Consider the following 21616-nt stretch of genomic DNA (forward strand, 5'->3'; position numbering starts at 1 on the left):
AAATAAGGTATTTCAGTTTTTTATTTCTAATAAATCAGCAACAACTTCTACAAACCTGTTTTCACATTGTCATTATGGAATATTGTGTGTAGATTGCTGAGATTTAAAAAAAATATTCAATCCATTTTAGGATACTGTCTTAACGTAACAAAATGTGGAAAAAGTAAAGGGGTCTGAATACTTTCCGAAGGCTCTGTTTACGACAGCCCTTTTATAACCTTAGAGGAGACTCAGCATTCCACTACTGAACTACTACAGTATGATGCACTTGTATATATTTCTATGCTGGTCAAAGACCATGTTTAAAATGAAGGCTATGCCGTAACGCTTCAGCGTTTTTAAAAGGTTTCTTCTATTGAACATTCCGTAACAATTCAGCTTTTTTAATTATATGAACAGTGCATTGGTCTTCCATGTTTAAAAAATAAATAATGTTCTGACCAATTAACCCCCTTACCTAAAAGCACCTTCTACCTACTAAGATCTACTATCGTATCCTAGCAACGCTTTCCTTCCTTCTTTTCTCTTCAAAGTAACAAACAACCAAAGGTACTGTATTATGCTTTGCAGTCTTTCTGTCAAATTTTTGTACTCACTCATGATTCCCTCTGGGTAGTGTATCCATATCTATCTAGACAGCATGCTTAGGTTATGTATAGGTTATAAACTGTCCTGCAGACTCTAAACAAGTCCGGATGTTTGTAATACTGTCTGTATCCCAAAATGGCACCCTGTTCCATATTTAGTGCACTAATTTTGACCAGGGCCCAGAGCAACCTGTGCCATTAGGGACTCAGACGTGACTGTTAACCATCTAGCGGAGGGAGTCAGGAAGTGTTATTGGTGGCTGAGGAAGCTGTGTTTGTTCCTCCTCACCCAGAGCAACGTAGCATAACACGACATTCCCCTCACTGCTGACCAGTCCAACGCTGGTGTGGTGTGTGTGTGTGTGTGTGTGTGTGTGTGTGTGTGTGTGTGTGTGTGTGTGTGTGTGTGTGTGTGTGTGTGTGTGTGTGTGTGTGTGTGAGAAAGTGTGTGAAAGTGTGTGTAGCAGATGCTATCTGGAACTCACTGCAGTCACTAAACATTGTACAGGAATGAGTTTGAATACCATTATGTACAGTTGATGGCTACACTAAAGGTATGTGATCCTTAGAGATGAAAGGAGAGAATTAGACCATATAACCAGGCAGTATCATCGACACGTCCCAAATGTAGGGAATAGGGGGAGGGGCTCTGGTCAAAAGTAGTGCACTATGTAGGGAATAGGGGGAGGGGCTCTGGTCAAAGTAGTTCACTTTTTAGGGAATAGGGGGAGGGGCTCTGGTCAAAAGTAATGCACTATGTAGGGAATAGGGGGAGGGGCTCTGGTCAAAAGTAGTGCACTATGTAGGGAATAGGGGGAGGGGCTCTGGTCAAAGTAGTTCACTATTTAGGGAATAGGGGAGGGGCTCTAGTCAAAGTAATGCACTATGTAGGGAATAGGGGAGGGGCTCTGGTCAAAGTAGTTCACTATGTAGAGAATAGGGGGGGCTCTGGTCAGGGGCTCTGGTCAAAAGTAGTGCACTATATAGGGAATAGGGGGAAGGGGCTCTGGTCAAAGTAGTAGTTTAGCACTATGTAGGGAATAGGGGAGGGGCTCTGGTCAAAAGTAGTTCACTATGTAGGGAATAGGGGGGCTCTGGTCAGGGGCTCTGGTCAAAAGTAGTGCACTATGTAGGGAATAGGGGAGGGGCTCTGGTCAAAAGTAGTGCACTTATGTAGGGAATAGGGGGGGAGAGGCTCTGGTCAAAAGTAGTGCACTTATGTAGGGAATAGGGGGAGGGGCTCTGGTCAAAAGTAGTGCACTTATGTAGGGAATAGGGGAGGGGCTCTGGTCAAAGTAGTGCACTATGTAGGGAATAGGGGGAGGGGCTCTGGTCAAAGTAGTTCACTATGTAGGGAATAGGGGGAGGGGCTCTGGTCAAAGTAGTGCACTATGTAGGGAATAGGGGGAGGGGCTCTGGTCAAAGTAGTTCACTATGAAGGGAATAGGGGGAGGGGCTCTGGTCAAAGTAATGCACTATGTAGGGAATAGGGGGAGGGGCTCTGGTCAAAGTAGTTCACTATGTAGAGAATAGGGGGAGGGGCTCTGGTCAAAAGTAGTGCACTATGTAGGGAATAGGGGAAGGGGCTCTGGTCAAAAGTAGTGCACTTATGTAGGGAATAGGGGGAGGGGCTCTGGTCAAAAGTAGTGCACTATGTAGGGAATAGGGGGAGGGGCTCTGGTCAAAAGTAGTGCACTATGTAGGGAATACTGTGCCATTTGGGATGCAAGCCAACTCTTTGGCCTGGCTTCCAGAGAAGAGTATGATGCCAAGTAAATGAGAACAGTTTGAGAAGTATTTCCTGTTTACATCCACATACACAGTGCCTGCCAGGTGAGCTGGATCAACCAATTCCCTCCCATCAGGAGAACACCTTCTAACGCCAGTCTGTGAACATCCCATCAACTTTTCTTCTTTTTTTTAGTGTCTTTGGGATTTTTATATTACATGACATTTTATTTGAAAGATATTTCGACTTAATGGATCATCTATGCAACATTTCTAGCATGAACGTATACTTTTTCCCCATTCATTTATAGTCCATCAGTCAAGAGCCCAAGGGATGCATCTACACACTACTGTACATTACACCATGGACTTCCTTTAAGGTAGGGTCAATCTATTAGTATAGAATTACATCTAGATTCTTCACATAGTCTGTACACTGAGTTTATTAAACATTAGGAACACCTTTCTAATGCTGAGTCGAGGAGATGGACTCTACAAGGTGTCTAAAGTGTTCCACAGGGATGCTGGCTCATGTTGACTCCAATGCTTCCCACAGTTGTGTCAAGTTGGGTAGTGGAGCATTCTCGATACCCCGTTCAAAGGCACTTACATATTTCGTCTTGCCCATTCACCCTCTGAATGGCACACATACACAATCCATGTCTCAAGGCTTAAAACTCCTTCTTTCACCTGTCTCCTCCCCTTCATCTACACTGATTGAAGTGGATTTAACAGGTGTCATCAATAAGGGATCACAGCTTTCACCTGGATTCACCTGGTCAGTCTTCGTCATGGAAAGAGCAGGTGGTGTTAATGTATTGTACACTCAGTGTATAGGCCAGCTGTAAGGCCACATGCACCCATTCACCCGCAGCCCTATCCAGCTAGCTGTATCGCTACCCTCCATGGTCACTATTTCTCTCTCTAGCACCTGATCTAGAATCAGTCCTCTGTATCTCTACCCTCCATGGTAACTATTTCTCTCTCTCTCTAGCACCTGATCTAGAATCAGTCCTCTGTATCTCTACCCTCCATGGTCACTATGTCTCTCTCTCTCTAGCACCTGATCTAGAATCAGTTCTCTATATCGCTACCCTCCATGGTAACTATTTCTCTCTCTCTCTAGCACCTGATCTAGAATCAGTCCTCTGTATCTCTACCCTCCATGGTCACTATTTCTCACTCAAGCACCTGATCTAGAATCAGTCCTCTGTTTCTCTGTCACTCCACCATTACAATCCTATCCATAAGATAGAACAGTTGATGATAATATTAGACTAAAATAGACTAAAATAACCACAGACATAAGGCAATGGCCTGGAGAAAGGGCCTTGCCTGCTGTCTCCTCGCATCCCAGGGGAGGCATAATTTCCTGGGCCACTGCCCTCACCCCTCCCCCTAAACCTTGGAGACCCAGGTTCTACCTCCTCCTCCTCGTCATGTAGAGCAGAACCAGGCTGGGCAGGACAGTGCCCGCTGAGGCAAGGGGAGGGCACAGATGTCTGGGGTAATCTAATAGTTGTGGGTTGTGGTCGTCTGACTGTGATGGGGACACTATAGGACAGCATCTCTTTGTGCACCGACGTTCATATCGAGCATCATAGAAACAAAGATTGTGTCTCAAATGGAACCTTATAGTTGGTTGCAACTCCTTTGGTTGCATTCAAAATAACACCTTATTCCCTATATAGTGCACAACCCCTATGGACCCTGGTCAAAAGTAGTGCACGATGTAGGGGATAGGGTGTTATTTGGAATGCAGCTAAAAATAGTCTGGAATCCTAACGGAAGGAAGGAAATGAAGAGACAAGAGAGGTGTGTCCTCTCGTTATTTGACTCTTTTAGAACACACCCATATCAACATCGATCACAACTCTGTCCCATGAGTGTACAAGACAGAGGAAAATCTGAAATGTGATGTCTGGGACGGATACAGTACAGTAGGAAGGCCTGCAGGCCAACCACTACAGACTGTATAGAGAACTAAACTAGTGGAGGTAGCAGAATGAATCATGTTGTTATTAATCTGCTTGCTAAGCTTCTGACTTATAGTTATTATTCTGAAGCAAGCACACCATTTTTCTGAAGGGAAAATTCTAGTTTCTACTTGTTTTTACTCTTTGTGCATGTCGTCATCATTGTTGAGTCATGCTCCCAGGCAGAGCAGAGTAGTAGGATTTGGACTGAGAGTAATATACAAGGGGCATCATGACAAGTGATCCAATTCCATTATCCCCTGTGTCCCAACTCCTCCCTTCCCCTCCCCTCCCTCCCTCTCTTTCTTCCCCTCTCCTTCCCTCCCCTCCTCTCCTCTCATCCCCATCTCCTATCCTCCCCTCTCCTCTCATCTCTTTCCGCTCCTCCCCTGTGTCCCAGGCCTTCTGCTTCCTCTCTCTCCCCCTCCAACACAGACAGGTGTTTATGGATGATTCAAAAAGCACCCAGCACGCTTCATCCTTCATCCTGCTTCATCCCTCCCACAGCATTAACTAATCAATGATTCATCTCTCTATCTGTCTCACCATGCCCTTTGTAGGATCTAGTCCTGTAGGTTTAATGAATCACCCTGTAAGTCAGAGACATCCAGAGGCAAACACCAGCCATGATCACATCTGTGAGAGGGCCTCGTCACTCACACACACACACACACACACACACACACACACACACACACACACACACACACACACACACACACACACACACACACACACACACACACACACACACACACACACACACACACACACACACACACACACACACAGTCCCTCACCCCTGCCCCATGCTGCGATGCCCAGGGTGTGAAATCAGAGTGTGGTAATTAAAAATCTGTCCCTCGCTGTGTGTGTGTGTTTGTCCCTCACAGAGCCATCTGGAACTCTGTGGATGAAATATTAAATTAGGAGGGTCAGTTGGGGGAGGTAGGGGGGTGGTAGGAATCATAGGAAAATGGTAGGAAAAATGGGTGGTAAGAAACCTGTGAAACTCTATCAATATCACATCAAAATTGATTAAAACCATTTACGTGTGATGGAAAATATTGTCTAATGTTATATACGTTATCTGAAATAAAGTCATATTCTGTCTGACAAAGCCATTGATCAAATTGACCAATTCACACAATTGCATTTTGCAATAACAAAACATATTTCTGTGTTTTTTCTGTATGGATAATATCTAACTTACTTTAAGTAATATTGGGTTTTCCTTTCTGGTTTCTTTTGAAGAGATCGTATCTTACTTCTTTACCTTAACATAAATGGTCGTCAATGGCAGAGTTCTGACCTCATATAAATAAATAAAAATGTAAAAAAAAAAATATATATATATATATATACAGTACAATGCATTTTTCCACATTTTGTTAGGTTACAGCCTTATTCTAAAACGGATGAAATCATTTTTTCCCTCATCAATATACACACATATATCCCATAATGACAAAGCAAAAACAGTTATTTTTAAATTTTTGCACATTTATAAAATGTAACTATCACATTTACATATGTATTCAGACCCTTTACTTTGTTGAAGCAGCCTCAAGTCTTCTTGGGAATGATGCTACAAGCTTGGCATACCTGTAATTGGAGAGTTTCTCCAATTCTTCTTCGCAGATCCTCAAGCTCTGTCAGGACTCTCCAGAGATGATTGATTGGGTTCAAGTCCGGGCTCTGGCTGGGCCACTCAAGAACATTCAGAGACTTGTCCCCGAAGCCACTCCTGGGTTGTCTTGGCTGTGTGCTGTCGTGTCTTTACTATGGATTAAGTGATATATGACATGCTATTTTATCAAATCAATTCTCTGTAATTAATATTACCTGATTAAACTAATCGTGTAAATGTAATTAACGAGGAAGTCGGGGCACCACGGAATAATGTTTATAGAGCTGTTGTCTTCCGAATAAAGTCTTAAAGACCTTGTCATCTTTTATATCAATAGCAGCCAATTACTAATCGTCACCTTATTCAGTCTCATCTGAACATCGTAAAATTCTTGGTTATCTTCATGAACCCTGGCTAACAAGTTGGAACAGCAATACAAAATTTGGTTTAATTATTTATTTACTAAATACATAAATAATCAGACAGAATTACATATACACAGGATGGATCATAAATTGATTACTAATTATGTCATACAAGAAAACGTCCCTAGCTGATGAAACTGATATGACGGCTGTTTACACAAAGAAAGGGGGTTGGGTTTGAATGAAAGTGCGGGAAGACTGAGGAACAAAAGGATTAGGTCTCTATCGGACCTTATGAAGTTATGCTATCGTAAATACAGAATCTTATGCATTCTAAATAACTGCCCATTCGGAAAAGGAAAATGCAAGAAATATATTTACTCTGAGCAAAATCTCCCTTGTCCTTTGAAGAATATATCTGGGCAGATACGTTGTAGTCTGTTGTCTTGTGGTAGAAAGGTTATGTTGTAGTACCGTCGTCTTGTAGTAGAACGGATACGTTGTAGTACCCTGTCGTTCTGAAGTGATTGTTCATCCTTTCCTCGGCCACACACATTTACAGCTGCTGCTGATAACTCGACGTCTAGGCTGTATCACTTCTTTTATTGAATAAAAGTGATGCTGCCACCACCATGCTTCCCCGTAGGGATGGTGCCAGGTTTCCTCCAGACATGACGCTTGGCATTCAGGCCAAAGACCTTGGTTTCTTCAGACCAGTTGACCATCGGGTTCTTGGTCACCTCCCTGACCAAGGCCCTTCTCCCCCAATTGTTCAGTTTGGCCGGACGGCCAGTTCCAGGAAGAGTCGTGGTGGTTCCAAACTTCTTCCATTTAAGAATGATAGAGGCCACTGTGTTTCTGGTGACCTTCAATGCTGCAGAAATGTTTCGGTACCCTTCCCCAGAGCTGTGCCTCGACACAATCCTGTCTCGGTGCTCTACAGATAATTCTTTCGACCTCATGATTGGTTTTTGCTCTGACATGCACTGTCAACTATGGGACCTTATATAGACAGGTGTGTGCCTTTCCAAATCATGACCAATCAATTGAATTTACCACAGGTGGACTCTAATCAAGTTGAAGAAACATTTCAAGGATGATCAATGAAAACAGGATGCACCTGAGCTCAATTTCGAGTTTCATAGCAAAGGGTCTGAATACTTATGTAAATAAGGTATTTCTGGTTTTTATTTGTAATAAATAAAACATGTAATGTTTTTGCTTTGTCATTTAAATATTTGTTTACCTCTTATTTAACTAGGCAAGTCAGTTAAGAACAAATTCTTATTTACAATGATGACCTACACTGGCCAAACGTGTGCCCTATGGGACTCCCAATCACAGCCAGTTGTGATACAGCCCAGATTTTAACCAGGGTGTCTGCATTGATGTTCCTAGCACTGAGATGCAGTGCCTCAGACCACTGCACCACTGGGGAGACCCCCAAATTATGGGGTATTGTGTGTAGATTGATGAGGGAAAAAACCAATTGAATCCATTTTAGAATAAGGATGTAATGTAACAAAATGTGTAAAAAGGGAAACGGTCTGATACTTTCCGAACTAACTGTACGCTTGTGTAGGGGACAACTGTGATGTCAGACGAGTGGACAGGTGGACAGGTGTCTAATGTTTCAGAGGCTACTGATGCCACAACAATTATACTGACACACAACACAGACTCCTAAAGGATACATCTGGGTCTGAAGAGAGGCACCTATGTAGTGAGTGCCATGATGTTTTTGATTAGGACCGGTACAGAATGCAATTTAGGAAACCTTGTATTATTGCAACAGTGGGTGGATGCTAAATGACACATTCTGTTAACATTTATATTCTACGACATTTCAGATTTACATATGATCATTTTTCAAGAAGTAGTTAGGATGTAGTGAACTACTTTTTCAAAGAAACTTTAGTTCAGTAAACTATACATTTCTTAAGCCTAGCTTTAGTGTAGCTTAACTTCCTCCAGTGTGAAGTAATTGGTAGCTTGGAGGGGGACGTGATGGTGTGTCTAAGCACAGCTGGGGTCCACTCTCTCTCTCTCTCTCTCTCTCTCTCTCTCTCTCTCTCTCGCTCTCTCTCCCGCTCGCTCTCTCTTGCACTTTCTCTGTCTCTCTCTCTCTCCCGCTCGCTCGCTCTCCTGCTCGCTCTCTCTCTCTCTCTCTCTCTCTCTCTCTCTCTCTCTCTCTCTCTCTCTCTCTCTCTCTCTCTCGCTCTCTCTCGCTCTCTCTCCCGCTCGCTCTCTCTTGCACTTTCTCTCCCTCTCACTTTCTCTCGTCTCTCCCTCTCTCTCGCTCTCTCTCTCTCTCTCTCTCTCTCCTCTCTCTCTCGCTCTCTCTCTCTCTCTCTCTCTCGTCTCTCTTTCTCTTTCTCTCTCTCTCTCTTTCTCTCTCTCACTCTATCTCTTTCTCTCTCTCCTTCTCTGTCTCTCTCTCTCTCTCTCTCTCTCTCTCTCTCTCTCTCTCTCTCTCTCTCTCTCTCCATTTCTGTCTCTCTCTCTCACTATTCAATGTACAATATCAAGCACAAGTCCTCAAAGAGGGTGCAGACAGTGTTGATATCATACTGCTGTCACCCAATAAAACAGTATTGCGACCTGTTTCGACATCTCCCATGAGTATTGACCATTATGATATTGTGGCCCCATTATGGAAAAATCATTTTATTTTAGAGTTGTTCAGAGCTTTGTCAATGATGCTGTTGTAGTTTCTGCCCTATTTGAACAAGTGGGGCAATTTAAATTACATTCTCATGTTCATTTGGAAGACCAAGTCTGGATTTCAATCCAAGGCACGTTGTAGCGAACAGCATTGGTCTGTCAACAATGCACCTTTTAAAAGCAATGGTTCCGATGTTCACGAACATCACATTCACAGTAAATATTTGAAATGTTGGGTCAAGTGTAAATTGCCTTTAAAAGTCAAAGAGCAATGTGTTTCTCTAAAATCCGCCTTGGACTAAATCGTAACCTAAATCATTACTAACCATCCAACATATAATGAGGCCCCTGGGGGCCTCACCCTCACAATGCTGGTCTTCCTGACACCCATCAGGGGCCAATGTGTAGAAGGCCAGGCATATGACCTCCACTGAGGGGACCCAGGTTATAACAAATTATAAGTATGGAAGATTTATCCAGGTCTGTCTTGAAAAATCTATTTTATATCTCAATAAGACTAAGCTGGTTAAATAAAAATGAATGATATAGTGTCCCAGCCGGGTTAAAGATTATAAAACCCTTCTCACAAATAGGAAAACATCCAACGGACCTCTCTGTGTTATCTCTCTGTAATAATTATAATTATAGTATTCACTAATTCTAGTATAATATTGAATAATATCCAATTATACTATTTAATTTATATATTCAGTAGGCTATTCTTATATTCAGTTCTAGTATTCAGTTCTGCTATTCTAGTATTTACTGTTCAAGGGGAACTGGTTTCATGGTAGAACTCAACTGCCCACCCACCCCATCAGTGTGACACATGCTGGAGTGGTCACTAGAGTGGTCCTGGAGTAGTCTCTAGAGTGGTCCTGGAGTGGTCACTAGAGTGGTCCTGGAGTAGTCTCTAGAGTGGTCCTGGAGTAGTCTCAAGAATGGTCCCTAGAGTGGTCCTGGAGTAGTCTCTAGAGTGGTCCTGGAGTGGTCTCTAGAGTGGTCCTGGAGTAGTCTCTAGAGTGGTCCTGGAGTAGTCTCTAGAATGGTCCCTAGAGTGGTCCTGGAGTAGTCTCTCGAGTGGTCCTGGAGTAGTCTCTAGAATGGTCCCTAGAGTGGTCCTGGAGTAGTCTCTAGAGTGGTCCTGGAATGGTCTCTAGAGTGGTCCTGGAGTAGTCTCTAGAGTGGTCCCTAGAGTGGTCTCTAGAGTGGTCCCTAGAGTGGTCCTGGAATGGTCTCTAGAGTGGTCCTGGAGTGGTCCTGGAGTGGTCCCTAGAGTGGTCTCTAGAGTGGTCCTGGAGTGGTCCCTAGAGTGGTCCTGGAATGGTCTCTAGATTGGTCCTGGAGTGGTCCTGGAGTGGTCCCTAGAGTGGTCCCTAGAGTGATCTCTAGAGTGGTCCTGGAGTAGTCTCTAGAGTGGTCCCTAGAGTGGTCCTGGAGTGGTCCCTAGAGTGGTCTCTAGAGTGGTCCTGGAGTGGTCCTGGAGTAGTCTCTAGAGTGGTCCTGGAGTAGTCTCTAGAGTGGTCCTGGAGTAGTCTCTAGAGTGGTCCTGGAGTAGTCTCTAGAGTGGTCCTGGAGTAGTCTCTAGAGTGGTCCTGGAGTGGTCTCTAGAGTGGTCCCTAGAGTGGTCCCTAGAGTGGTCCTGGAGTAGTCTCTAGAGTGGTCCTGGAGTGGTCCCTAGAGTGGTCCCTAGAGTGGTCCTGGAATGGTCCCTAGAGTGGTCCTGGAATGGTCTCTAGAGTGGTCCTGGAGTGGTCTCTAGAGTGGTCCCTAGAGTGGTCCCGAGAGTGGTCTCTAGAGTGGTCCTGGAGTAGTCTCTGGAGTGGTCTCTGGAGTAGTCTCTAGAGTGGCCCCTAGAGTGGTCTCTAGAGTGGTCCTGGAATGGTCCCTTGAGGGGTCCTGGAGTGGTCCTGGAATGGTCCCTTGAGGGGTCCTGGAGTGGTCCTGGAGTGGTCCTGGAGTGGTCCCTAGAGTGGTCCTGGAGTGGTCCTGGAGTGGTCCTAGAGTGGTCCCTAGAGTGGTCCTGGAATGGTCTCTAGAGTGGTCCTGGAGTGGTCCTGGAGTAGTCTCTAGAGTGGTCCTGGAATGGTCCCTAGAGTGGTCCTGGAGTGGTCCTGGAGTGGTCCTGGAGTAGTCTCTAGAGTGGTCCTGGAGTGGTCCTGGAGTGATCCCTAGAGTGGTCCCTAGAGTGGTCCTGGAATGGTCCCTAGAGTGGTCCTGGAGTAGTCTCTAGAGTGGTCCTGGAGTAGTCTCTAGAGTGGTCCTGGAGTGGTCCTGGAGTGATCCCTAGAGTGGTCCCTAGAGTGGTCCCTAGAGTGGTCCTGGAATGGTCCCTAGAGTGGTCCTGGAGTAGTCTCTAGAGTGGTCCCTAGAGTGGTCCCTAGAGTGGTCCTGGAGTGATCCCTAGAGTGGTCCCTAGAGTGGTCCCTAGAGTGGTCCTGGAGTAGTCTCTAGAGTGGTCCCTAGAGTGGTCCCAAGAGTGGTCCTGGAGTAGTCTCTAGAGTGGTCCTGGAGTGGTCCCTAGAGTGGTCCCTAGAGTGGTCCCGGAATAGTCTCTGTTGGTAAATTCTTCTGTTGGTACTTCTTCTGTTGGTACCTCCTTCTGTTGGTACCTCCTTCTGTTGGCACCTCCTTCTGTTGGTACCTCCTTCTGTTGGTACCTCCTTCTGTTGGTACCTCCTTCTGTTGGCACCTCCTTCTGTTGGTACCTCCTTCTGTTAGCACCTCCTTCTGTTAGTACCTCCTTCTGTTAGCACCTCCTTCTGTTAGCACCTCCTTCTGTTGGTACCTCCTTCTGTTGGCACCTCCTTCTGTTAGCACCTCCTTCTGTTAGTACCTCCTTCTGTTAGCACCTCCTTCTGTTGGTACCTCCTTCTGTTGGCACCTCCTTCTGTTGGCACCTCCTTCTGTTAGCACCTCCTTCTGTTAGCACCTCCTTCTGTTAGCACCTCCTTCTGTTGGTACCTTCTTCTGTTGGTACCTCCTTCTGTTAGCACCTCCTTCTGTTAGTACCTCCTTCTGTTGGCACCTCCTTCTGTTGGCACCTCCTTCTGCCCTTCTAGGTCAACTACCAGTCAACCTCTGTAGCCTGTTCTCCTTCACCGCTAGCAAGTACCAGACAAGGTCTATTAGGTGGTTGCTACTTTGTGTGTGTGTGTGTGAGAACAACCAGAGCAACCAGGGTTGCGTCTGAAATGGTACCCTGTTCTCTATGTAGTGCACTACTGTTGACCAGGGCCCAGGTCAAAATACATGCACTACATAGGGAACAGGCTGCCATTTCTGAAACAGCCCATGTCCCGAGAGCCTTAGACTCAGTAAAAGCCTGTAGTTTACATTACACTGTTGATACAACTTAGCCTGTTTACAGTCACTATAAATCCACTATGGTAGCTGGTCCTTTGCCTCACGGAAATAAATGGCTTCATTTCAACTTCTCCAACTTATTGTGGGGACAATGCAGTTTTTTAGTGGAGGAGACAGCGCGTCACATAGACAGTATGAGTTTAATGGAGGAGACAGCACGTCACATAGACAGTATGAGTTTAATGGAGGAGACAGCACGTCACATAGACAGTATGAGTTTTTTAATGGAGGAGACAGCACGTCACATAGACAGTATGAGTTTTTTAATGGAGGAGACAGCATGTCACAAAGACAGTATGAGTTTTTAATGGAGAAGACAGCATGTCACAAAGACAGTATGAGTTTTTAATGGAGGAGACAGCACGTCACAAAGACAGTATGAGTTTTTAATGGAGGAGACAGCACGTCACATAGACAGTATGAGTTTTTTAATGGAGGAGACAGCACGTCACATAGACAGTATGAGTTTTTTAATGGAGGAGACAGCACGTCACAAAGACAGTATGAGTTTAATGGAGGAGACAGCACGTCACATAGACAGTATGAGTTTAATGGAGGAGACAGCACGTCACATAGACAGTATGAGTTTTTTAATGGAGGAGACAGCACGTCACATAGACAGTATGAGTTTTTTAATGGAGGAGACAGCATGTCACATAGACACCACCTCAGGCTGATCACCTGACCCACTAACACCACCTCAGACTGATCACCTGACCCTCTAACACCACCTCAGACTGATCACCTGACCCCCTAACACCACCTCAGACTGATCACCTGACCCCCTAACACCACCTCAGACTGATCACCTGACCCCCTAACACCACCTCAGGCTGATCACCTGACCCACTAACACCACCTCAGACTGATCACCTGACCCACTAACACCACCTCAGGCTGATCACCTGACCCTCTAACACCACCTCAGACTGATCACCTGACCCACTAACACCACCTCAGGCTGATCACCTGACCCACTAACACCACCTCAGACTGATCACCTGACCCACTAACACCACCTCAGACTGATCACCTGACCCACTAACACCACCTCAGGCTGATCACCTGACCCACTAACACCACCTGACTGATCACCTGACCCACTAACACCACCTCAGGCTGATCACCTGACCCTCAACCCACCTCAGACTGATCACCTGACCCACTAACACCACCTCAGGCTGATCACCTGACCCACTAACACCACCTCAGACTGATCACCTGACCCACTAACACCACCTCAGGCTGATCACCTGACCCCCTAACACCACCTCAGACTGATCACCTGACCCCCTAACACCACCTCAGGCTGATCACCTGACCCCCTAACACCACCTCAGACTGACCACCTGACCCACTAACACCACAGGCTGCTGTAGCTGCAGCTTACTCATCAGACATACTGAAGTCCAGTCCCTGTTCCTTAGCTGTGTGGTGCCATTTGGGGTGCATGGACTTGAATTAAATACAATTCAATAAAAAAGACTCTGTTAAAAAACTTGAACACACAGACCCTCCTCAAACTATAAACCTCGTCACACCACCTATAACATGCAGTTCAATCTGCCAATAATTGTGATCATTTTCAATTGAAATACTCTGAAAAATATTGATAACCTCTATTCTTACTTGTGTAGGGACATGTAGCTCCAAAAAAAAGTTGTATCTCAGTTATCTTAACCTGTCAAAAGTGAATCCCTGCTCTGCAGTTTTGTCTCCTCAGATTTAGGACAATGTCAATTTAAACGGTAGGGATGAAACTTCACCGTTATGAAGGCCATAGAGCCTAGTGAAGGTCTGTGGTAACTGGTTAGGTCTGGACCCTGTGGCTGAGGCAGATCAGATATAAATAGAGCCATAGAGCCTAGTGAAGGTCTGTGGTAACTGGTTAGGTCTGGACCCTGTGGCTGAGGCAGATCAGATATAAATAGAGCCATAGAGCCTAGTGAAGGTCTGTGGTAACTGGTTAGGTCTGGACCCTGTGGCTGAGGCAGATCAGATATAAATAGAGCCATAGAGCCTAGTGAAGGTCTATGGTAACTGGTTAGGTCTGGACCCTGTGGCTGAGGCAGATCAGGTACAGGGTGTAGTCAGGCTGTGACAGCAGTGAAAACTGACCGTGCTACAGGGCTGTCCCTTTTGAGGCATCCACATGGACAGGTGTGATGCTGTGACATGGACAGGTGGGGCGCTGTGACATGGACAGGTGGGGCGCTGTGACATGGACAGGTGGGATGCTGTGACATGGACAGGTGGGCGCTGTGACATGGACAGGTAGGGCGCTGTGACATGGACAGGTAGGGCGCTGTGACATGGACAGGTGGGGCGCTGTGACATGGACAGGTGAGGCGCTGTGACATGGACAGGTAGGGCGCTGTGACATGGACCGGTGGGATGCTGTGACATGGACCGGTGGGGCGCTGTGACATGGACAGGTAGGGCGCTGTGACATGGACAGGTGTGCCACTGTGGGACATCAATATTGATGTTCCAGCACCACGCAGAAATCTGAGATGAGCGTTTAACCCACTGATCCATCTGATCCCACGGTGAGCCCTACCCTAACCTGCTGCACCATGGGGCTGAAAGGTAGGAGGCCACTGATGGGATTAATCACTAGGGAAAGCTAGTCGGTTACACCGACACACACAGACACTTCAATCTCCCTCTTATCAATGTTTTAATCCTGTTTTTAACCGCCCACGCAGAAATGTAATTAGCATAATAACAAAAATCCCCCTATTTAAACTAGATATATCTTCTGTTCATGTCGGCCTTCCACATCTGCGGTGGAAGGTGGCAGAGCTACAGCGATGTTTGTCAGACCAGGAGACTTCCTGAAAAGTCTGTAGCGTCTGAACGGTTTGGGCTCTACGATGCCCACAAGCCTCATAAAACTCGCCTAAAGGTAACCCAGTACCAAATGACGGAAGTATGGACATACTTTAGTGTCAAAAAAAGTGGTTACATATGGATAGAAACATATTAAAATAACCCTGAGCTATAGGACAGACACTGCAAAATAAGCTTAGTTTTTTAGTGTATTTTACCCCCTTTTTCTCCCAAATGTAAATATTGTCTCATCGCTGGAACTCCCCAAAGGGTTCAGGGGGTGAAGGTCGAGTCAAGCGTCCTCCGAAACATGACCTGCCAACCCACGCTTCTTAACACCCACTCGCCAGCCGTACCAATGTGTCAGGAAACACCGTTCACCTGATGACCATGGTCAGCCTGCAGGCGCCCGGCCCGCCACAAGAAGTCCTTAGAACGCAATGAGCCAAGTAAAGCGCCCGTGGTCAAACCCTCCCCTAACCCAGATGATGCTGGACCAATTGTGCACCACCCTATTGGACTCCCGATCACAGCCAGTTGTGATACAGTCCAGGATCGAACCTGGGTCTGTAGTGATGCCTCTAGCCCTGCCAAGCAGTGCCGTAGACCTCTGTGCCTCTCAAGAGGCCCAAATATACTTTATTTTAATAAATGTTTTGACTATCTGTTTTGCCATGTATGAATATGTTATTCAATACATTTCTATGGGCTAATAGCCCAAATGCAATGTTTCATTAAATGTTGTACCTACAAGGGTGCTAGAATTCCAAATCAAATAGCTAAATGATCCTTGGTATGACCATCTTAAAACAATTCCATATGTTAGCTTAGTAGAAACCAAGCCCCGGCCCTTAGTCTCTAGGCAGTCAGTGTTTTAGATGGTTGCAGTGAGTTTATCCTGTCTTTTTAAGTAGTGCACTATGTATCATGCAAACATCTAGCAACCAAAAGGTTGAGTGTTTGAATCTCATCGTGGACAACTGTAGCAAATTAGCCACTTTTTAACTACATTTTAGCTACTTTGCAACTACTTAGCATGTTATCTAACCCTTAACCTAACCTAACCCTCACCTTAAACCTTTTAGCTAACCCTTCCCCTAACCTTAACCCTTTAACCTGATCCTAATACTAACCCTAAGCCATAACCCTAACACCTAGCCTAGCTAACATTAGCCACCTAGCTGACTTTAGTGTTATCCACCTAGCTAACATTAGCCACAACAAATTGGAATCCATAATATATCCTATGAATTGTAAATCGTAATATATCATTATACGAAATGGATGTACATCCACAAATGAATACATACTATACGAAACATTTCATACTAAATGGAGTGCCTCGGATTTACAGAGCATTCAAAAAGTATTCAGATCCCTTGACTTTTTCCACATTGTGTTGTTACAGCCTAATTCTAAATTTTTTTTTTTTTTTTTTTTTCAATCAATCTACACACAATGCCCCATATCTTAAACACGGGGGCCACTCAGGGGCGCTTGTGTAGTCCCCTCCTATACTCCTTGTTCACCAATGACTGCGTGGCCAAGCACAACTCCAACACCATCATTAAGTTTGCTGACGACACAACAGTGCTAAGCCTGATCACCGACAATGATGAGACAGCCTATAGAGAGGAGGTCAGAGGCCAGGCAGTGTGGTGCCAGGACAACAACCTCTCCCTCAATGTGAGCAAGACAAATGAGCTGATCGTGGACTACAGGAAAAGGAGGGGCGAACAGGTCCCCATTCACATCAACTGGGCTGTAGTGGAGCGGGTCGAGAGTTAAGTTCCTTGGTGTCCATATCACCAACAAACTGTCATGGTCCAAACACACCAAGACAGTCGTAAAGAGGGCACGACAACACCTATTCCCCCTCAGGAGACTGGAAATATTTGGTATGGGTCCCCAGATTCTCAAAAGGTTCTACAGCTGCACAGCAAGCGGTACCGGAGTGTCAAGTCTAGGTCCAAAAGGCTCCTTAACAGCTTCTACCCCAAAGCCATAAGACTGCTGAATAATTAATCAAATGGCCACCCAGACTATTTGCATTGACTCCCCCCACCCCTTTCTTTTTACTCTGCTGCAACTCAATGTTTATTATCTATGCATAGTCACTTTCCCACTACCTACATGTACAAATTAAATTGACTAACCTGTACCCCCGCACATTGACTTGGTACACCCTGTATGTAACCTCATACTTGTTATGTTTAGTAGATTATTTACTTTATTTTATTAAGTAAATATTTTCTTAACTCTATTTCTTGAACTGTTAAGGGCTTGTAAGTAAGCATCTCATACACCTGTTGTATTCGGCGCAAGTGACAAATAAAATTTGATTTGATTTGAAATTCCAAGCAAAAACTGTTTGTTTTTAAAATTTTTGCAAATGTATGTATCATAACACATTTAAATGTATAATTTACATAACTATTCAGACCCTTTACTCAGTACTTTGTTGAAGCACCGTTGGCAGCGATTACAGCCTTGAGTCATCTCGGCATGACACAACATAACAACATAAGTTTGAAACACCTGTATTTGGGGAGTTTCTCCCATTCTTCACTGCAGATCCTCTCAAGTTGTCAGGTTGGATGGGGAGCGTCGCTGCACAGGTATTTTCAGGTTTCTCCAGAGATGTTCGATCAGGTTCACTCAAGGACATTCAGACTTTTCCCGAAGCCACTCCTGCGTTGTCTTGGCTGTGTGCTTATGGTCTTTGTCCTGTTGGAAGGTGAACCTTCGCTTCAGTCTAAGGTCCTGAGCGCTCTGGAGCAGATTTTCATCAAGGATCTCCCTGTACTTTGCTCCGTTCATCTTTCCCTCGATCCTGACTATTCCTCCAGTCCCTGCTTCTGAAAAACATCCCCCACAGCATGATGCTGCCACCACCATTCTTCACTATAGGGGTGGTGCACGGTTTCCTCCAAGCGTGATACTTGGCATTCAGGCCAAAGAGTTCAATCTTTGTTTCATCAGACCAGAGAATCTGGTTTCTCATGGTCTGAGAGTCCTTTTGGCAAACTCCAAAAGGGCAGTCATGTGTCTTTTACTGATGAGTGGCTTCCAGCTGGCCACTCTACCATTAAGTCCTGATTGTTGGAGTGCTGGATAGATGGTTGTCCTTCTGGAAGGTTCCCATCTCGACAGAGGACCTCTGGAGCTCTGTCAGAGTGACCCTTGGGTTCTTGGTCACCTCCCTGACCAAGGCCCTTGCTCAGTTTGGCCGGGTGGCCAGCTCTAGGAAGAATCTTGGTAGTTCAAACTTCTTCCATTTAAGAATGATGGAGGCCACTGTTTTCTTGGGGACCTTCAAAGCTGCATAATTGTTTTGGTACCCTTCGCCAGATCTGAGGTTCTACACAATCCTGCCTTGGAGCTCTATGGACAATTCCTTCGACCTCATGGCTTGGTTTTTGCTCTGACATGCACTGTCAACTGTGAGACTTTTTATAGACAGGTGCGTGCCTTTCCAAATCATTTCCAATCAATTGAATTTACCACAGCTGAACTCCAATCAAGTTGTAGAAACATCCCAAGGATGATCAATGGAAACAGAATGCACCTGAGCTCAATTTCGAGTCTGATAGCATAGGGTCTGAATAATGTAAATAAAGTATTTCAGTTTTTTTTAACACATTTGCAACAAAAACCTGTTTTCACTTTGTCATTTTGGGGTATTGTATGTAAATTGATGAGGATTTTCTTTTATAAAATCCATTTTAGAAAAAAGTTGAAACGTTAAAAAGAATGTGGAAAAAGGGAAGGAGTCTGAATACTTTCCGAATGCACTGTACATACAGAATGATAAGAAATGCTCTGAGACCAGGTTGCCACCCCAGACAGACAGACAGACAAACAGACTAACCTTAAGCTTCAACCCTAAACCAACCTCTTCTCTTCCCTTCAGACAGCCTATACCAGGCCTAGCTGAGAATCTCTATCATGGCGTCCAACAACACAGCAAGCATCGCCCAGGCCAGGAAACTGGTAGAGCAGCTGAAGATGGAGGCCAACATTGACAGGATAAAGGTGAGGGGGAATTAGGTCTATATCACTGGCCAAGAAGATGAAAAACCTAACAGATACACTATCGGTCAAAGGTTTTAGAACAGCTACTCATTCAAGGGTTTTTATTCATTTGTACTATTTTATACATTGTAGAATAATAGTGAAGACGTCAAAACTATGAAATAACACATATGGAATCATCTAGTAACCAAAAAAGTGTTAAACAAATCAAAATATATTTTATATTTCAGATTCTTCAAGTAGCTATCCTTTGCCTTGATAACAGCTTTGCACACTCTTGGCATTCTCTCAACCAGCTTCACCTGGAATGCTTTTCCAGCAGTCTTGAAGGAGTTCCCACATATTCTGAGCACTTGATGGCTGCTTTTCCTTCACTCTGCGGTCCGACTCATCCCAAACCATCTCAATTTGTTTGAGGTCGGGAGATTGTGGAGGCCAGGTCAACTGATTTAGCACTCCATCACTCTCCTTCTTGATAAAATAGACCTTACACAGCCTGAAGGTGTGTTGTGTCATTGTCCTGTTGAAAAACAAATGATAGTCCCATTAAGCCCAAACCAGTTGGGATGGCGTATCGCTGCAGAATGGTGTGGTAGCCATGCTCGTTAAGTGTCCCTTGAATTCTAAATAAATCACAGACAGTGTCACCAGAAAAGCAACCCCACAGCATAACACCTCCTCCTCCATGGTTCACGGTGGGAAATACACATGCGGAGATCATTCGTTCACCCACACTGCATCTCACAAAGACATGCCGGTTGTATTCAAAAATGTTCAATTTGGACTCCAGACCAAAGGACATATTTCCACCAGTCTGATGTCCATTGCTAGTGTTTCTTGGCCTAAGCAAGTCTCTTTTTCTTATTGGTGTCCTTTAGTAGTGGTTTCTTTGCAGCAATTCAACCATGAAGGCCTGATTCTATTGTCAGTACAAGATGGCGTAGCAGTCGGACATGCTTTTGTCTTGTCTTGTCCCATATAAATAGTCTGGCTCATCGTTTCTTTTTCGGATATATTTTAATCTCACTTTCCACCTACGATTTAAATATACTTTCCTGCAACCCGCCCCACCCAATGTGGTACGGATCTGCTATTTTTATACGTTATAACTGGAAACACCCTCAAAAGCTAGCCATCAGAAGCTAGCCATCACAAGCTAGCCATCAGAAGCTAGCCAGCAAACTAGCTACTAGCCAGAGGTCACTGTTAACCATGGCTAGCCCCGGCCCGCTAGCTTTCTGAACACCGTGCCTCCCGCTCGCCTAGCATAGTAGTGAATACCAAACATCTCCCGGACTCACCTATTGCTGCTCATTGGACCTTATAATCACTCGGCTACACATGCCTCTCTCTAATGTCAATATGCCTTGTCTTCTGCTGTTTCGGTTAGTTATTATTTTATTTCACTGTAGAGCCCCTAGTCCAGCTCAACATGCCTTAGATAGCTCTTTTGTCACACACCCCACACATGGGGAGAACTCACCTGGCTTAGCTAGTGTCTCCAGAGATGCAAGCTCTCTCATTGTCACTCAATGCCTAGGTTTACCCCCACTGTACTCACATCCTACCATATCCTTGTCTGTACATTATGCACTGAATCTATTCTACCACACCCAGAAATCTGCCCCTTTTATTCCTTGTTACCAACACACTAGACAACCAGTTCTTATAACCTTTAGCTGTACCCTTATCATACTCCTCCTCTGTTCCTCTGTGATGCTGGGTCCCTGTAGCCCTCGGCATCACACCTATTCCCCAGGCGCTCTCATTTGTTGACTTCTGTAACCGTAAAAGCCTGGGTTTCATGCATGTCAATATCAGAAGCCTCCTCCCTAAATTTGTTTTATTCACTGCTTTAGCACACTCCGCCAACCCTGGTGTCCTAGCCATGTCTGAATCCTGAATCCTGAATTCTGACATTCCATCCCCAACTACAACATTTTCCATCAAGATAGAGCTGCCAAAGGGTGCAGAGTTGCAATCTACTGCAGAGATAGCCTGCAGAGTTCTGTCATACTATCCAGGTCTATACCCAAACAGTTCGAGGTTCTGCTTTGAAAAATCAATCTCTCCAGAAATAAGTCTCTCACTGTTGCCACTTGTTATACACCCCCCTCAGCCCCCAGCTGTGCCCTGGACACCATGTGTCAATTGATTGCCCCCAGTCTATCTTCAGAGTTCGTACTGTTAGGTGACCTAAACTGGGATATGTTCAGCACCCTGGCCGTCCTACAATCTAAACTAGATGCCCTCAATCTCACACAAATGATCAAGGAACCTACCAGGTACAACCCTAAATCCGTAAACATTGGCACCCTCATAGATATCATCCTGACCAACTTGCCCTCTAAATAGACCTCTGCTGTCTTCAACCAGGATCTCAGCAATCACTGCCTCTTTGCCTGCGTCCGTAAGGGGCCTGCTGTCAAAACG

General features: G+C 45.1%; 1 protein-coding gene and 1 long non-coding RNA gene across 4 annotated transcripts in view; one reads left to right on the forward strand and one right to left on the reverse strand.

Moving 5' to 3' along the window:
• The window catches only part of LOC118368045 (guanine nucleotide-binding protein G(I)/G(S)/G(O) subunit gamma-2-like), a 31579-nt gene that overhangs the window by 4828 nt on the left and 5135 nt on the right, over positions 1 to 21616 (forward strand). Inside the window, exons 2-3 of one of the 2 annotated variants that reach the window (XM_052496518.1) lie at positions 2627 to 2695; positions 19062 to 19183. In XM_052496518.1, coding sequence (XP_052352478.1) covers positions 19097 to 19183 — 87 coding nt within the window. In that variant the 5' untranslated portion in view covers positions 2627 to 2695; positions 19062 to 19096. The remainder of the gene's footprint in view (positions 1 to 2626; positions 2696 to 19061; positions 19184 to 21616) is intronic. The other variant, XM_052496517.1, reaches the window with a different exon arrangement.
• LOC127915857 (uncharacterized) lies at positions 12502 to 14251 on the reverse strand. Of its 2 annotated transcripts, XR_008092581.1 has the most exons (4): positions 13538 to 14251; positions 13460 to 13505; positions 13254 to 13367; positions 12502 to 12997 (listed from the first exon to the last, which is right to left on the reverse strand). It is a non-coding gene; the product is annotated as an uncharacterized LOC127915857 (long non-coding RNA). The 2 variants fall into 2 exon arrangements; XR_008092580.1 differs by having other exon boundaries at positions 13254 to 13399; positions 13460 to 14251.

This window comes from Oncorhynchus keta, chromosome 35, assembly GCF_023373465.1.
Source record: "Oncorhynchus keta strain PuntledgeMale-10-30-2019 chromosome 35, Oket_V2, whole genome shotgun sequence".
Taxonomy (NCBI): Eukaryota; Metazoa; Chordata; class Actinopteri; order Salmoniformes; family Salmonidae; genus Oncorhynchus; species Oncorhynchus keta.